We start from the raw sequence: 19,172 nt of genomic DNA, 5'->3' as shown, positions 1-19,172 counted from the left end.
AGAAGAAGAAGAAGAAGAAGAAGAAGAAGAAGAAGAAGAAGAAGAAGAAGAAGAAGAAGAAGAAGAAGAAGAAGAAGAAGAAGAAGAAGAAGAAGAAAAGACTTGAATGGTTTTTGATTTAAATCTTACGCGCTAAGCTGCTGAGCTAACGTCAGAGCTCTCTGTAAATCCGCAGCTTCCCAGAACAGAAGGCGCGGACGTTGCTGGCTGAACTGTTTCATAAATAATCATCATTTTAAATTCCAGAACCAAAGAGATAAGAACTCGAACGAGCTCAGAATGTAGCTTTTTCGGGGTACAGCTTCTCACCCTGGCGCCTATCAGGCTCACACGGAGCCGCATCAGAACATCTGTGCAGAGATTTGCAGCCCATGTTTTGCCAGCGGGGTAAGCAACGTGTGAAAATGGTTCATCCCAGAACTGCCCTGGGAGCTGAGAGCATCTGCTCAAGGTCGCCGGCAGCCAGGCTCGTGCAGAAAGCACCCTTCCCACAGCGACTCCACCTGCGCCGGGTCTGAGCTCGCGGCGCCCGGCCTGCCGGCCCTCCTTCCGGGTGCCCCGTGCAGTCTGCGAGCTGACCGCTCTCCCTCCCTGCCACGTCCCCTCAGACCTTTCCTGTCCTTCCCATTGTTTCCGCCCCACCGGGCACTTGGGACTTGTTTGGGGCATAAACGATCCCAGAGTGGCATGCCGGCCTGCCACCTTTCCTATTTATGCACCCTTCAAACAAATAGTAACATGACCAGCCATCAATCAATACGTCTTAGTGGAACTTCAGAACAGAAATGAAGAGCAGTTTGCAATATGGAAGCTTGTAGAGGCAAGAAGGACTCGGAGTTCTTCGCTCAGTTCAGTACAGGGGCATTCATTGCCAGGTAATAAAAGGAAACGGCAATCGCCTCTGACGCTAGTGGTGACAAGGACCCCCTGTCTGGTGGACTCTTTAATTTGCTTACCTACTGGTCTGGTGTGCTACTTGGGCCTCAGAGTTCCAGGGACTGGTGCTTCTGCACTTACCAATCTACTTTTTTTTTTTTTTTAATACCAAGGCTCAGACTTGGGACCTTGCACTTGCCAGGCAGGCACTTATGTCACTGAGCTATGTCTCCAGCCCCTACCAATCTATCTTTATGTTTAACATTTTGTTTTAAAAAATAGTTTGAAATGTGCCAAAAGTAACATAATAACCCAGAATACCTACAACACCTTCAACAATGATCAGTAAGTGTCCAGACTTCTTTCCTCTAGGTCCCCCACTTCCCTCCCTATTTTAAAGCAAGTCCTGGAGTTATTATTATTATTAATCTATAAATATTCTACATATATTCTATTAGAAAAAAATGGAATTTCCCTTGTCCTGCTTCACCTTATTACAATAGATGTAGATTATTCTGAGGCACCTTGTGCATACCTAGTTGTAGCTTTTGAATGGAAATATAACGATTCCAGTGGGAATTTTCTCTTTGCTGAACTTGAGGATTCCATTTAAAGGAAGCTCAGATGCATAGCCAAAGCATGACTCTCCTTTCCCTGAAAAGGGACCCCATGAGATCAGAAGAACTTGTGAGAGATTCTAGTTGTCGCGCTATTTGGAGGCTGTATCACCTGAAGTCCACGGTCTTTCCTCACTCTCCTCTTCTGTAGATGGGGATAACAATGTCTGCTCTATTGGCGTCACCAGATTCTGTGACAGTGCCACAGAAAGATCATGTGGTCTATTCTGTAAAGACTGTGTACTGCTGAAGTGTAACAAATAATTGCTGAAAGGGAAAAACAGAAGACGAGCTCAGCAGGAGTGTGTAAAGAATACGGAGATTGTCCCGCCAACTCCACCTTTTTGGTTCCAGAACCTTCTATGAAAGGCACATAATGGCTGCCATGCTGAGGAGCCCTGAAGGGCACCAGCTGCAGGGCTGTGTCAGGAGAGGCCTCCTCGGCTATGATCTCAATCAATAAACACCCCATCCTGGGCCACGGTGGCTTCCTCCTCCACTGAGCAGAGTGCTCGGACACAAAAGCCACCAGAAAAGCATATTGTTCACCTTCTTTTGAGAACTGAATACAGGAACAAATCACTGCTCTTTCCTCTTGGAGAGAAGAAAAACTGTCTAATAATGATACTCTCTTCCACCAGCCTGCAAAGTAGAGCGACCAGCCTAGCTGCACGTAGATGATTGTTCTTTTGACAAAATGAGGATCAGTCAGAATTCAAAGACCAAGCACATTTGAAAGGCAAAAACACCTGGGGAGAAGAATGGACAGCAGATTTAAACAAAAATTCCCCTCACCAGGCCAGCCTGAAGAACGGGAGCAGACCGAGCCCCTGAAGGACTGCCACCCAGGCTGCTTCCACGGTGGGCCTCAGTCTGTGGAGAAGCAGGCTGGGCTTCCGTTCGGCTCCTGCTCAGAACAGGGGCTTCTGCACATCCTAACGGTCAGCAGAGGGCACGGTGGTGACAGCTGAGCCAACCAACACAAAGGCAGTTCTCCAGCGGAAATGCCTGCCTCCTGTCAACCACATGATGGCCACGGCCGTGTCTGAAGCAAACTCCAATTTTATTTTTTATTTAAAGAAATCACTGTGTAATTTAAAGGGCAGACTAACTCCTACAATAAGCAACCTCCCCAAATCACAGCGGCATTGCACACATCAAATGTATTTTACTTTCTGTGAAGTCTCCATTTGGCTGAGTAGCTCTTCCACCACGTTCCACTGCCAGAGCTCCTAGCAGTTCAGCCAGGGTGGAAAGGGCTAGAAACACTGTCAAGGGTTGGCAGGGATCCGACAGTGACATCCAAGGGTGGCAGGAGGCGTGGCTTGCAGACTCTGGGTATGTTTAGGAGCTGTGGTTCAGCCTTTTGGACTGGGGTAGGAGGTACTGGGAAGAACTGATACTGCTTTCTGCACAGACCCCTACCAGCTGTTCCAAAGACTCCTTATCTCCAAAAGTCTGAAAACTTATAAGGGGGACAAATAAAAAATTAACTAACAGCTAATTAGGTTTTCCACTTCGGGCCATTCCATTCTCCTTGAATTGTGCCAACTGATTTCCATTTATAGAATATTTATGAATATCATTATCTCCACCTAGAAATAAATGACTTACAGTTCATGAGCTCTGCAAAGATAGTTTCACTGAGGAATTTAATGTGCAGAGGCAATCAGTAGAGGAAGTTGGTTAAGAGAGTCGACCTTAGAGCCAGACTTCGTGTGTTCAAATATTGAGACAGTCACCCCCGAGAGCGTATCTGCTCTGTGGCTCTGTCTCCTCAGCCATAAACTGTGGACAGACAGGTTGTATGTCACCGGTAAGAGAAAGAACTCCGCAAGCTAAGAAAGGTAACGTGCTTGGAACCACACTCGGCAATGCGGCAAGCACCACATTCGTGTTAGATGTTGGCTGACGGCCACACGGCCCTGAACGCGCCCCATCTCATCTGATCTCGGAAGCTATGCAGGGTCAGGCCTGCTTAGTACTTGGGTGGAAGATGTTAGATGTTGTTGGGGAAAGTATGTGTGCAGTATAAAAGGCATGACGGCCAGCTTAGGGGCCAGGGTTCGATCCCCGGTCCCGCATGCCATGCCGGCCCTGACCCCGGGGCACACTAAACTGCTCAATGAGTCCGGGCGTGGTGGTGCAGGCCTGTAATCCCAGTGTTAGGGAGGCTGAAAACAGGAATATTACTATGAGCCTCAGCTGAACAGTGAGAAGCTGTACCAAAATACATAGATGAGAAAATAAATGAATAAAATAATAACAATAATAAAATACAGGGCATGACCAAGAGGCTTCTTGAATGGCTCAGTGGGCGGGGCATCCGCGTGGACGCCTGGCTTCCCACGGGCTGCTCTTCTCGCAGCGGCTCCATCCCTGCCCCCGCGGTGCTCTGGCCATGGCACATGTGTGGTGCACATCTCATCCTAATCGTTTTCTTGCTTTATAACACTGGCCCCACCTGCATGGATTCATCCCAATTTCCTAGGACAGATAAGGAGGATTTTCTTTTTATGCTGAAGGGTAGCTTATCCTCTTCCTAATTTAACATGTGGTTTTCATTTTCTCACTCTGGTGTTGGTGTGAGACCGAAAGCCATTAATGTCGGAGGGAGGGACTGCGGCACTTCTCAGGACAAGAGGCGCTGAGCTGCAAGGATGCTTGTGGGTACAGGAAGCATTCCGCGGAAGGCCTCCTCTGTCTCTTTCCTCGGCCACCCCGCAGTCCGCTGCTCCACACAGCTGACCCTGAACTCGCCCTGCTCACCCTGTCACCCGGACCCGCAGCCATTAGCGTCTTCTGGGCTGACCTCAGGGCAGCTCTCACACCCAGCCTCCACCAGACAACCCCATGCCCCCGCTGCGGTCAGGACTGCTTTTGTGAGAAAGTGTGCCTCTGGCTGTGGCACTGTGTCAGCCCCTGGATGGTGCAAAGGAACTTCCCCTCCTACAGAATACAGCCCAGAGGTGAGCACAGGTCCTCCTCCACCCTCTCGTGGGTCTCAAGCTCGTCTGACACCCACCCACACACTCACTGCCCACTCTGCCCAGCTCAGCAAAACTCCCACTTTACTCTTGGCCTAGGACACACTGCCAGTGCTCTGGAGAAAGTCCTACTGATCTCCTTCTGTGCTATCCAGTGTGTTCATCTTTGTGCTTAGCTTTGTAGGTAATGCCTGCACAATTCCCAGCTCACCAGGAGTACTAGGCAGATTAACCTCTTCCGGCATCCTCTCCCTCAGTTAAGCCCGGCTCCTGACATTTCAAACCCAGGAGGTGTCGCCTGCCATCTGCTCCTCTGAACCATAAGCCCCACAAAGGCAGAAATCCTAAGTGTTCCTACTTCCTTTGTAACCATGTTAAGCATATATGCTGGTTGAATAAATTACTAAGGACTCTCCAGAGCCTCCTGTCTAATTAGGTATCTCCATCAGTTGCCTTTTAATTTGTCTTTTGAGTCTCCCTCCCAGCCCAGCCCCACCCCAAAGGAAGACTTTTCCCTCCTCTTGAGGCCACAGCTCCCCCCAGCAGCAGCCCAGGCTCCATACCCTGGGAGGCATGCCTGATGCTGGCGAGCGAGTCTCTTTGCCCTCTCCTTATGGCACAGCTGCCCTCCTGGGCTTCCATCTATGACAACACCCGTGGCCAGCTTTTCCAGGAATGGTTCCTGGAAGGAGAAAAATAGGCAAAACATGGATGATTCCCAGTGAGTCCCAGCCCTCTGCCTGCTTTAGAACCACATCTGAAGATGCCAAAGCCCTAAACCAGGATTGCCTGGCAGAGTGCGGCAGAGCAAGGAGTGAGAGAGGAAAAAGGCAGAAGACTCGGAGGCAGGTGCACCTGTGTAGGGGTCCATTGGAATAGCAAGGCTCTCCAGCAGAACCAAAATTCTGAGAGGAGAGAGAGGGAGAGAAGGGGAGAGAAAAGGGAGAGAGAGAGAAAGAGAGAGAGAGAGAGAGAGAGAGAGAGAGAGAGAGAGAGAGAGAGAGAGAGAGAAACAGAGACAGAGATAAAGACGGAGACAGACAGAGTCAGGGAGACAAAGAGACAGAAACAGACAGAGAGATAGACAGAGGCACTCAGAGATAGTCAGAGATAGTCAGAGATAGAGTGACTATATAAGGAGTTGGCTCACAGGGTCACAGACACTAAGAGTTTCCAGATCTGCAAGGTGGAGACCCCAAAAAGCCAGGTATAGTTCAGAACCTGAGAACCAGGGAACCGATGCTGTCTTTTCCACTCAAGCTTGAGACCAACATTCCAGCTCAAACGGGCAGACAGAGAAGTAAAAGCATGACTGCTTCTTCCTCTGACCTTGGTTCCGCTCAGGCTGCGATGGCCGGTGACGACCACCCCCAGGGCAGCTCCTCACTCCCTCCTGAGCACACTGCTCACATGTGCTGAGAAACACCTTCACGGGTGCAGGCAGAAGTGCTGCTTGGGGCGGTCAAGCCAGCCGTCCCAGCGCTGCTGCGTCCCAGGAAAGACCAAGTTCTCAGAATGTATCTCAGTGCACACCGAAAGCCACGGGAGAGGAGGGGGCAGAGCTTTGGCAATGGAGCCGAGAACCTGTCTGAAGCTCACTTGTGCCAGTAAGAAATGGTAGGAACTTGGGAAAGTCATGTCATCTGTCTCAACCTCATTTTCTTCAGTGTAAAACTGAAAATAGTGGTTCTCACTTTGGATTAAAGCATTAAAACTACAGAGGAGGCATATCAAAGCTCCTAATAGTTCTCAACACACAGAAGATTTCCAAGTAAAGATAGTGATTATTCATTATTCTTTGTTTAACCATTGTCAGTCTGTTTTCATTTTATAACCAGACAGTTTCTTTTTTACCATTAGATAGATAAATTATTCCCCTGTACGTATTTACCAAGAAACTAGTTTTCAAGATATAAGATGAATGGAAGGCAGAGCCTGCCCCCAGGACTAATTATGGTGGCGTGAAAGAGCCAGTCAGCACAGAATCACTGCGGCAGGATACGTGCACTGGGAAGCGCAAGTGCGAGAAGGTAGGCTCACCGCGGGACATAAAAGGGTTAGCAGGACCTAAGCAGCTCAGGGAAATTTGCCTAGGGGAGGTCGGATTAAAGATGGATTTCAAAGGAAGGGAGGAAACTCATGAGATTAGGAAGGAGGGCCATCCCAGAGAGGGCACACCCTGCCCAAGAAGCAGAGACACAGGCGGCACGGCGCATCCAAGAAGCAGCAGGCAGCTTGAGGTGACCAGGAGGCAGGAGCAAGAGGTCATGCCAGAGCCAGGTCATACAAGACTTGTTCGCAGCTGCCACCCTGACGAGTCCCAACTTTACTGAACAGATAATTTGCGGTCATTGAAAGGCAATGGCAGATAAGGCTTCCATTTAGAAAGCTGTTCATTAATAGACTGCTGGAAATGAATTAGGTAACACTTCCACGCCACAGCACCTGTGGACGGGGACAATGAAGGCTGGCATCTTGTGGTCAGCAGCAGCGCTGCCTAGGGCTGTGGCAGCAAATCTTGTAGAGACCGATCGCCCAAACCGCAGCCCCAAACCCACTTATTTATCGCAAAGTGCCAACACTGCCATTAGAGCAGGATACTGGGGTTTTAGTTCAGAAAACCAAATCGTACTTTAAAATCATTTGTCTTAACAGAAAAACAAAGCGACAGAGCTGTCAGTGCATAAGCAGCTATTTATTGAAGGGTGAAAGTTGGCATTCGGTGTGCTCTTGCACATTCCATGAGACACTTGCTGCTGTGTGCATGCTGACCATGTGTCAAACCGTGGCTGGGGCGACTAGGCTTGCCCTCCCACAGGGAAGGCTCTGCGTGCCCCCACAGCGCCTGTGCCACAGGTTTGCCACCAGTGGCCTGAAGTGAAAGGCTGCCCACAGCCCCACAGAGCAGCTGACAGCGAGAACTCGTCCTCTTGCAGCTCACCAGTATGAGGTGCCCTGTGGGTACGGGCCTTCTAGCCTGGAGGGAAGCAAAGTATCAGGCAAGAAATGTGTTGGGAATTAACTGCACTGGGGTTGTTTGTCTGGGGAGTTGTTGCAGCTCATACTTATATGTCCCTCCACAGCCTCGTGCAGTCTTAAGTGGGGTTTTTCAGAGGTGGCTGGGTGTAGGGCATGACACTGGGACAGACTCATGGCGCAATGCTAGGGTCAAGGGCACCAGGATTAAGGGTGCAAGTGTCACCTGCTGTGAGTAGCCTGGGTAAGACCCCAAAAACGCGGGCAAAGTTAACAGGGTGCAGGCGGGAAGTGAGGGTACAGCGTGCAGAGGGTACTGGAGAGGCTGTGCTCTTAGGAGAGGCTCTTGCAAGCTCCAGGTCTCTCCAGGACGCACAGCTGAAAGCTCAAGGCTATCCTTCATGGGGATCAAGACTTAGAGAACTGCCGGCTGACATCTGGGTCACGTTGGCAACCCCACTGAGTTATTTCCCAAGACTGCGCTAACTTCTTGTTCTCCGCTCAAACCACCACCATACTTCCAATTACTTCAATTGTTTTATTTTATTTTACTGATGGGGTCTCACTAGGTAGTGCAAGTTCTGGCCTTGAACTTGCCTGAACTCCTGGTGATCTTCCTGCCTGGATCTTCTTGACACCAGACTGATATGCACGCGCCCCACTGCCCCCCGCCCAACCCGGTTTAGAAGGCATTCTTGATCTTTGCCTCTTCTCTTACTTCCCATCACCAAGCCATCAGAAATTCTGTAGTTCTAGCTCTATTTCCAAAATAAACTTTGGAAACTATATATATAGCTATGGAGCGAGCTGCGGCTGCGCTGGCTGCTTCGCGGCCTCCCGTCTGCCGTGAGCCATTTCTCCCTGCCAGTGCCCTTTGCCATCCACGCTGCCATGCCACCACAGCCAAGTATGGACTCGGAGCCTCTGCAAGCTGGGGCCAAACAAGCCCTTCCTCCCCACACTGTGGGCACTGGGGGCTCTGCCTCAGCAAGGAGAAAAGCAGCTGAGGCTTCCTGGGGGGCACAGTGGCCAGGACTGGGTCCAGGCCATTGTTCCGTGTCCCTGTGCCTAGGCCTCGACGGATACACTAAGGTGTCTCTTCACATGGCACAAAACGCAGCAAGCATCGTGGCTGCACGTATGTCTTTCCTCTTTAATTACTGTCAATATACACTTACTGAAGGAGAGTCTTAGGGCAGCTAAGTTCCCAGCCCAACTAGAGAATGAGTGCAGCTCGTTCTGAGGATCTTACCTTTCGTCCTTCCTTAGCTTCTGAGTGTCTCCCTGCCTGTGGGCTGCCTCTCTCATCTGTGGGCCAAATGCAGCACCTCGTTCTTTTTCTGGCTCCCATAAACACGTGCGCCCCTTACCCCTGGGGGTGACCTGCTGCTGCACACCTTTCAGGTGGCATCTCATTAAGGTCTGACGCGTCCTGGGCTGCTCCAGGCCTGAGGGCTCAGAAAGCAGTATGCAGGTGAAAGCCTTCACTTCCCACTGCCAGAGGAGAAGCCCTGTGACAGCTACCCAATATCAGCTGCTTCTCCAACTCCCAGCCCTCCTGGAAGACCCAGCCAGCTCCCCGGGGAAAACGGAGCTCAGCGTCTCCAAGCGCACCTCCTCCTCCTCTCAGCGCTGTCTGTCTGCCCAGTGGCCTTGAGTCGGGCTGCTCCCCACCAGCCAGCAGGGTCAGCCAAGGACAGCGGTGCTTTGTCCTGAAGGGCCCAATGTATCAGTGTTGAGACTGCAAAGGGCCATCAGGGAGCCCGGGAGGGAGTGGGCTTTCAGGGCCTGATCACCCCGAGCAAGACATTTCAGGGCCTTTTTCCCATTCGCATCTTTTCTATTTTTTTCTTAGCCTCCTAACTCTTGAAGCGTAATTGCCAACTTCTGTTTGTGAGCACATTTGAGGAACTGTCTTGCTTTCTACCGCCTGAAATGACTTGCGGTGCGTGGTCTTTCTTGGAACATTCTCCCTGCTGCTGAGCTTTGCGTGCAGGCACCCAGTGTGAGGAGCAGCCGTGACCGCACCAGGTAGTGGGGAGCTCCGCCCCCCAGCGCGATCCGGACATAAACATGCAGCGCCCCAGCACACGGCGCTCTCTCTGCACACAGGTCTGCAACACCCCCGAGCACACTGAAGAAAACGTGCTCAATCCTTGGGCTTCGTGGCTTTCGGGGTACAAAGTGTGATTGGCCTGCGGTACTCTCTCCACCCTGCCTTGTCTGGGATTAATGGCCCCAGTACTTTTATATCTGTAAATTTCTTAATTCACAGCAGGGATCTCTGTCTATTGCCTGGATTTTCTTCCCTTTAATTCTCAAGTCTGAAAAATTATTTTTTTTAAAAGAGAACAAGATAAGCAACAATAAGTCTCACATCTCGGAGGCCAAGCCCTTGGCCTTCTCCACACGCCCCGAGCTGTGACTAGAAGTTGGTCTCTCTGCTATCAGGGCACCCTGTTCCCACGTCCCCACACCCACAACCAACGTGGGGCTGATGCCCACTCCTTCTCCCTCCACCCACTCTTGGCAGACAGCAACCAGAAGGAGAAAGTAGTAGGAAGGCCGCCCTGAAGGCCCCTCGGTCCCCTGTTCCTGCTCACGCCCCATCCCTTCCCCATGCTCTGCCCCACAGTCTTTGGAACTCACATCCCACCTGCTTACTTTGCTGACAGAAACAGCTTCTTCTTCAACGTCCCCACTTTTCTATGAAAAATGAAAGTATGATGAATACAAAGCGAGACGGAAGCAGCGTGGCCCCCATTCCTGGGCGAGCCATGCTGAACCCTAAAGGAGCAAAGGCTTCTCCTCCTTCACGAGGGCTCTGGCCAGGCAGCCTCTGTGGCCACCGCCGGCTCCGTCCAGAGCACAGCCATCGTCCACCCGGGCTGGGAGGAAATGGCCAAGGCTGGCCACAAGTAAGGGGTCCCGGGAAACAGGAGTAAGTAGCATGCCAGCTTGGTGGGCCACACCTTCTTAGAGGAGCCACTGGGCCCCTGGGTACTTTTAGAAGGTTGCATCGCCTCTAATCTTCCTGGGAAAGGCTTGCTAGATTTCTCCTCTGAAGCACAGTTACTGATGCTATCACCTCTCCCAGGCCTTCACAAACTGCTATTGCAATGTTGAGCTCTTTCAAAGTCTGTTTAGGGAATCAGGAGAGGAACGCCCGCTGGACACAGTAATCTGTGGCATTTGGGCTTTGGGAAAACTCAGTAACTCTGAAAGAAAACAAGACAAGGGTTTAAAAAAAAAAAAAAACAGATCAGTCTTCAGATTTCATCCCAGCATTGAAAGTGAGTGTAGGCTTTCCTACTCTTGACTGGTAACATTGCAAGGGGGCAATTCTGGCCCTTACGTAGGTTAGGATTTCAGTAAGACCATGACAGTCATATGCAGTTGCTTAGAGACTTTGACCACGTCCTTCTCTATTTAATAAGTCAAGGACAGGGGCATCAGAGGTGAGCCACCAGATCTGCAGGGATGCTTCTCACAAGGGGCCTCTGTCCTGGGATGCCAGGAACTTCCTGGTCCCTGGCCACAGTCTGGACTGAGGTCCACTTCTGTTCACCAGGGCTCTGAGCAGCAAATTCTTAGCTTTCAACTTTGCAGAAGAGCACAAGGGGCCTACATGTGGACCGACTGGAAGCAAAACTTTGGTTTTTAGATCTGTTTTGCGACCCTGTTGTGAGACATTTGTCAGCGTTATTTTTTTATATGAACCTGAGCTGATTTATAGTTTTTCAACTTCTGAAGATGAGACGATCTGACAAATTACTGAACAGACAAACACCAGCATTTCAGAGGGCTTCCCCAGACCTCCTCGAAGGACTTTATGTCTACCCAAGTACAACTTGAAGAGATCTGTCTGTAACGTGTCATTCAGCGGGGCAGTACTGCCCCAAGGAGGCAGAAATTGGTTCAATGTTGGGAGAAAGACCTATTTCACTCCTTGTACATATGGTGAGCAGATATGCACATAATACACAAGCAAATACACAGTATATCTGTGGTATTAAAATTTTATGGAGACAGGGGAGGGAAGACTAGGGAGAAAATATCTAAAAAGGCTCCTTAGGGAAGCATTAATGAACCTCATGGTAGGCCAGCCCTTGCCTAGACGTACATTCTCTAAGTTGGCTCTTGAATCTGAACAGCTAACTGCTCGGTGGACAGTGTATTAGCTCCCTCGAGACGCCAAAACAAAGGGCCATAGACTAGATAGATTAAAGCAACAGGAATTTATCCTCTCGTGGATCTGGAAGCTGGAACTCCTCCCAAGAATTCTACTGAGGGAATCATCATTCTGTGCTTTTTTTTTTTTTTCTTTTTTGTTTTAAACTTCTGGCGAGAGCCAGCAATCTTTGGTATTCCTTGGATTATAGATTCATCACTCTGATGTTTGTTTGCTGGGTGCTAGAGAGTGAACCCAGGCCCTTGTACGTGGTGACCATCCTTGGTCCTCCTGAGCTACACTGCCCTCCCAGACGTATCGTCCCGTCTCTGCTTCTCGGGGCTGCGTTTCCCCTGGGTGTCTCTCTGTCTTCACATGGCATTCTCATCTGGATGTCCCTACCTTATCCTCTTATAAAAGCACAAGTCATATTGGATTACTAGCTTGATTATGTGTGAGAAGACATTATTTTTAAATAAAGTCACATGTCCCAGGATAGGAGGTCAGGTCTTAGCATGCCTTCCTCAGGGGTTGTACTTCAAGCCCCACAGATGCCAACCACAGGTCGTACGAGGACACTTACAAGACCTCATAATGTTAGCTACGCCTGAGGTATACCTGATTCTTCTCTCTCCCACATTCCCCATATTCAAATGAATCAGCAAATCCTGTTGGTTCTAGTTGGTGACACACATACTATAAATAGAGAAGTTCATGCCCGCAAACCCACATGTGTGCACATGCACATTGTTCTAGCCTCTTAATCGCGTCCACTTTCGCTTGTTCCACCTTCTCCGCACCCAAAAGACAAGGGTAAGTCTCTGTGATCTGGTATCCATATAGGCCCTCCTGAGCTTGGTACCTGCCTGTGTTTCCCTGATTCCCACTTCTGCTAACTGGTTCCGACACCCTGAAATGCCTTTCTTGGTGCCTCCTTTTCACTGGGTCAAAAATCTAATGACCCAACTCACTGTCACTTCCTGTGGGAAGCCATCTCTCTATACCCCGCTCTGTCCTCCAAGAATGAATCAGGTGCTGGGCTGCAGAGTTTCCATAGAATCCTGAGGTTCTTTCCATTGTCACATTTATCACATTCCTTTGTATTTTCATGTATGTGTCTTCCGCTAACCTTCAACCTAAGTTGAATTCCTTAAAGACAGAGAATACATTTTATCTTTCTTTGTATTTTATGGGTGATTTTTTGAGACAGGATCTGCTACAGTAGCCCAAGCAGGCCTGGAACTTGCTGCAATCCTCCTACCTCAGCCTCTTGAGGGTTACAGCTGTGCATACCCACTTCTCACTTTTTCTGTATTTTAATACAAATGCCTTGTGATTTATGATGGGATTATATCCAAATAGACATATCATAAATTGAAAACATTGTAGGTCAAAAATGGTTATAAAAAGGGCTGATCAGATAGCTCAGTGGACTAAAGCACCTGCTTAGGCAGAGCGCAGAGACCAAGGTTCAATCACTGGCACCACAAGCCATGCCAGCCCCGCCCCCAGGGCACACTGAAAACAGGATCACTACGAATCTGGTCTACACAGTGAGACCCTGTACACTTTGTGTACTAAATGCATTGTCAAAAATGGTCCTAATGCACTTGACCTACCAAACTTCACAGCTTAGCGTAGCCTTCTTTAGGCTGGCTAATAGTCCACTGCGTATGCACACCACTTTTCTTCATCCATAGGGCTGCTGACAGATGTTAGGCTGTTTCAGAGCTCAGCTGCTGTCAGTCGTGTTGCTGTGCACATAAGTACGCGTGCATCGCTGTAGCGCAATGTCGGTAACTGTCTCAGGAATATGCCCTGGAGAGGTACAGCTGGGTCTGAGGAGACTTCTGTTGCAGCTTTTGAGGACTCTCCATACTGTTTTCTACAATAGTGCCCTAGTTCACAGTCCTTTCATTCATTCATTCATTCATTCATTCATTCATTCATTCATTTATATTTGGCCCTCAGGGATTGAACTCAGGCCCTTGCCCTTGCCAGGCAAGCGCTTATTCTACTGAGCCATCTCCCCAGCCCCTCATTTTATTATTCTTAAAACTAAATATATTCTCCACTGTGAACCCCACTTCCCGCAGCGAAAGCTGTCTGATCCATGGGGCAGTGTGAGTGTGAATGGATCCTCGTTGGGACCTAACTTCATTCTAAACCAGCTTGCCAGAGGCCTTATTCCAAGCGGCGCCCAGACAGGCTGAGGTGCGCGCGGCACCTCTGATGCTCGGGTCTCGGGCCGCTCAGCCCCGGGAAACTTGGGCTCTGCTTCTGCTTCCAGGGGACTTACAATTCCCTGTTTTCTGCCGTGGAATGCTTTCACCTTGGTCTTGAACCAAAAAAATACAAAAAATAAAAATGTTCAAATTCCCTTTGGGGTCAAAAGAGAAACAAAGGTGACAGAAAAATCATTAGTGAACCTAGAGATAGATCAATAGGAATTATCCTACTCTCAATTTTGATTAAAGATATTCGGCTCATAAAATCCAAATATGTAAATAAAGACTTATTTTTCATTTAAAGACTTACTATTTAAATCAATAGATTCAAAACCCTTAGCAAACTCCAAACAGGAAAAATGCAGAAAAATCCATGCCCAGAACAATATAATAAACTAATTAAAATTAAGACACAAAAATTTACTGAAAACAAAAACACCATATTTCATATACAATAATGCAAATGAATTAATGCCTCAGTAGAACCCATGGGCACAGGAAAAAGGAGAAATCTATTATTATTATTATTTTGGGTCGCAATAGTCATATACCATAAAATGCATTCTTTTAAAATAAACAATTCAGTGATTTTTAACTTGACCACTAGATTTTGCGGCCATTCCAGTGTGTCGTTCTTGCATATTTCCATCTCTTCCAAAAGACACTCCATGCCCACCGGCAATCAGCTGCCACCCACACCCACCCACCCTTTATCTACTTTTGTCTCTGCATTTGTAGCCTGAGGATTTCATGGAACTATAAACACACACTGCATGTTCTGTGTGTGGTTTCTTTCATGTAGCATAATGTGTTGGGTGTTTCTCTGTGTTGAGTCATTTATCAGTGTTTCGTTCCTTTTCACAGCACAATCCATCATTCTCCACATAAGCATATGCACAGCGTGCACTCATTTGTTGATGCCTATTTGGGTTGTTTCCACTTCTGACTATCCTGACTAATGCCTCTGTGACTCTCTCTGTACATATTTCTGTGTAGGTATATTTCTCATTCTCTTGGGGCAAAATACACAAGGGCAGAACCGGAATGTCAAAATGCTCAAGGGACCGGGTGTTTTCCGCGGTTGGTGCATCCATGGAGATTCCTCCATAGGTATGACAGTGCCTAATTTCTGCTCCTGCTCATCAGGGCTTGGTGCTGCCTGGACTTTCTCACCACTGCGAGCCTAGCGAATGTGACGCAGCATCTGGTTGTGGTTCGCTTTGCATTTCTGCAACAGCAAATGATGCTGGACATGTTCTCACGCTTATTAGCCATTTGTGTATCATCATTGTGAAAGTATATTTTCAAATCCTCTGTCCATTTTAAAGCAGGGTATTGCTGAGTTCTTCATATATTCTTGGGCATGTGATTTGCAAGTATTTCTCCTATTTTACGGGTTGTCTATTCAATTTCTTGATAATGTTCTTTGAAGTGCAAATGATTTTAACATGGATGAATTTTTATTTATCTTTTTTCTTTCATTGTTTGTACTTTTGGTATCATATTAAAGAAGCAATTGATCAATACAAAGTTACTGAGGTTGACTTCTATGGTTTTTTAAGTGTTTCCTAGTTTCAGCTCTTATGTTTGGACTTTCAATCCATTTTGAGTTTAATTTTTTGCCTAGTATTGAGAATAGGATCCAGGGCCTTTGTCCTGAATTACATCTTTAGCCCTGCTTACACTTTTCTTTTAAATTCAGGAGAGTATCTTACAAAATCTCTAAGTTGCCTAGGGTGGGCTCAAACTTTCAATGCTCCTTGCGTCAGCCTACTTAAGTGCTGGGATTACAAGTGTGCAGCACCACACCTGGGTTGAGTTAATTTTTATAATGATGTTAAGGGGGATCCTGTTTCCCTCTTTTAAATATGCCTGAATGATTGTTCTTGTGCCACCTGTCAAAAAAGACTACCCACTGGAGTGAAACCCTTGGCAAAAAGCGACTTCCCACACGCATGGGGGCTTCTCTCTGGCTTCTGGTTTTATTTCATTTATCTTTGCATCAGCACCACATGCTCCTCATTATTACACCTCCACAGTGAGTTCTCAAATTAGGAAATATGAGTCATCTGAGTGTGCTCCTTTCCACCTTATTTGGGCGCTCATGGGCTGCTCACAGTTGTGCGTGCACTGTAGCATCATCTTGTCTATGCAAATGAAGCAACTGGAATTTCGATATCAATTGTAGCCAATCCATATATAGATGTGAGGATTATTGCTATCTCCATAATTATTAAGTCTCCCACTCCAAAAAAGTGATGCCTTTCCATTTATTTAGGTCTTCTTCATTTCTTTCAACAATGTTTTATAATTTTTCAGAATGTAAGCTTAACACCAATTTTGTTAAGTTTAATCCTTTTTTATATTACTTTTCATTCTACTGTAAATAAAATTGTTTTCTTGCATAATTTTAAGTAGCTTATTGAACACATAGGAATACCACTTATTTTCATGTATTACTCTTGTATTCTGCAACATTACTAAATACAAGTATTATCTCTAATAGGTATTTCTCTGTGTGTTCCTTAGAATTTTCTATGTTAAAATAATGTTATAAACACATGGAGATCATCTTTCTTTTTTTCAATATAAATGGCTTTTATTTATTTGCTTGACCAACTCTTATGGATAGAAACCCAGCATAGTACTACAGTGAAATGACAGGAGTGGATATTGGTGTTTTGTTTCTGATGGTAGGTAAAAAGTTTTCAGTCTTACCCCATCAGGTGCGCTGCTAGCTGTGAGATTGTTCTAGACAGCTTTATTAATTTGAGGAACTCTCTGTTTATTCCTAGTTTATTGATTTTTTATTATAAGGCTCTTTTTGGACATTTTTCAACTCTTTTGCTATCTACTAAAATTATTAATATTTTCTAATAATTTTAATGAAAAGAAGGAGCAATGAGAGTTTCAAAACAGATTAGTTGGACAGTTACAATAATTAATGCATTGCATATTGTTGTCTTTGTAGTACTTATTCATAGTATAAGATGCAGACATGATATCTAGTCTAAACACAATAAGTTCAAAACTTTCTTCTCATTGAACTAAGAGAAAATAACTATATCTATGCCAACTACTTTGTATGTACAGATACAAATTTTTTCTCACTACAAAATGGTCCTTCATTTATATCCCCCTTTTTTGTTTACTTTTGTCAAAGATGTGTATCCCATTGCCATTCGTATATTGTAGGTGCATGAATTCAGCAAAGTAATCCAAAATAGTCCAGTAGTCTATAATAGTAATGGGTTATCCACATGACTGGTAATGTCAGAAGTTGTTGACTTGAGCCTTTTACAGCTCAGCATATTAATATGGCTTTACCTTTTATACCTTGTGTTTATACTTTTCTGCTGGATGGTTAAGACCAAGATAAAGCCAGACCTATATAACAAAAAAGTAACTTTTGTATCTGATAAAGTCAGTCAAATCCCCTCAGGATTTACCCTGAAACCCTGTACCACAGTTTGTAGCTCTTTTGTTAGTGTCAGCCATGTGGATGAGTCACAGCCATTGCTTGACTAATTGGCTCTCTGTGAAAGCCTGAGAGAATGTTTTCTCTCCATGTGACTCTCCTTAGGCACACTCTACATCATCGATCACTTTCCCCTGTGGCCCCATAATCTCCTTGATCAGAAAATTTGGGACACAACTGAGTTATAGGATATTACAGTACAGGTTCTCTTATGTCCTGAGTCCTCACTGACCTTGAAGGGCTAGGGCCAAAATATTGGCTGTCCTTGTAGCCCTTCTGTTTCTCTAACTTTTTGGTCTGCAAACTTAAGTTATTAGCCCTCCAGAAGAGAAGCTGAATGATAGTATTCCCATAGAACATACACTGTTGAGCTTAAAATCAAAATCTGTCTGAATATCGAACATCTTACACATAACATGGAACAGGTATTTTTGTCAATCATTGATCTGTTATAGGAATCTCCCATACAGAATGTGAAAAAAATAAAATAAAAAGTATTTTAAAAATAGAAATAAACAATTAAAAATTTTACACAGAAATTTAGAAATCTAAGCATATACAACATTATAACAGGACAGTCCTATGACATATTTTCTTGTCACTTGTTTTCATTTATTACCTTTTTTATTTTTTAACAAGCATTTACTTAAGAGAGAGTATAGCAATAATTGATATGACATTAGAAGCAGTATGCTTTTGGAAGGCCAGAATGAAGGGATTCCTAGCATGACCCTAGTATTACACATTGCTATCTTCAGTGCAGTTGCTTAGATCACAGGTATCAGCATATAGAGTTAGTCAGGGCGAGAATCCTAACAATTAACTTCTAGTTTCAAAAACCTAATGGAGATTCTCAGGATCATTGTCTTAACCATCTTGCATATATAAATGTGTGGATTTTCCCCTGCTATATTTCCTAGATTTTCTCCTTGCCCTCTCTTCATTGTTTAATCCTTAAGTTCTCACTTTACATTTACTTGTGTTATACCTTTCAATTTTTATTTCTTCTTTTGAGTTCTTACACTAGGTGGACTATACTATATTTACACATCCACATGTGGGTCTGGTTTATTTCACTTATGAGTATGTCTTCAAGTGACATCCACTTATATATGAAGGCTTCAAGTTTGTCATTCTTTATAGCTGAGTAATATTCCATTGTATAAAAATACCACATCTTTTTCATCCATTCCTCAGGTGACAGGCATTTTGATTCCTTCTAAGATTTGGCTATCACAAAATGTGTGATCATAATCATAGGTGCACATATATCACTATGATATGATGTTTTCAGTACCTGTGGGAAAATTCCCAGTAGATGGATAGCTGGTTTGAATGGGTATTCCAGTCCTATTTTCTTAAGGCATCTCCACACTGATTTCCATAATGGTTGCACCAGTCTACACTCCCACCAGCAGTGGAGAAGGGTTCCTTTTTTCCCACAGCCTCTGCAACATTTATTGTTGGTTGATTGCTTAATGATAGCCATTCTTTCTGGGATGAGATGGTATCTCAGTTCTTTCAATTTTCATTTCACAAATGGCTAGTGATGTGGAGCATATTTTATGTATTTATTACTTTCTAGAATTTCTTCCTCTGAGAAGTATGTGTTCAACTCAGATGTCCATTTCTAGATTGGGTGTTTAAATTTTGGGGTTCTACTGGTTTTTAGTTCTTTATAAATTCTAGAGAGAAGGCCATTGTCTGAGTGCTCATTAGTCAAGATTTTTTTCCAGATTTGTGGCTTGTCTTTTCACTTTGTTGGTATTTTTTTTATTTGCAAAAGCTTCTCAATAAGAGGAGGTCCCAGTTGTTAATTCTTTCAAATGTTACCCATGC

At 45.9% G+C, this 19,172-nt stretch overlaps 1 protein-coding gene across 2 annotated transcripts in view; it reads left to right on the top strand.

The window, feature by feature from the left end:
- Fshr (follicle stimulating hormone receptor) overlaps positions 1 to 19,172 on the top strand; it is a 193,705-nt gene that overhangs the window by 30,825 nt on the left and 143,708 nt on the right. For both annotated transcript variants that reach the window (XM_004627690.3, XM_004627691.2), the window contains exon 3: positions 262 to 295. In XM_004627690.3, the coding sequence (XP_004627747.1) occupies positions 262 to 295 (34 nt within the window). The remainder of the gene's footprint in view (positions 1 to 261; positions 296 to 19,172) is intronic.

The sequence above is a fragment of the Octodon degus genome, unplaced genomic scaffold, assembly GCF_000260255.1.
Source record: "Octodon degus isolate 3935 unplaced genomic scaffold, OctDeg1.0 scaffold00020, whole genome shotgun sequence".
Lineage (NCBI taxonomy): Eukaryota > Metazoa > Chordata > Mammalia > Rodentia > Octodontidae > Octodon > Octodon degus.
Note: the sequence above shows the minus strand (reverse complement) of the source record. Positions and strands in the feature narration are given on the sequence as shown.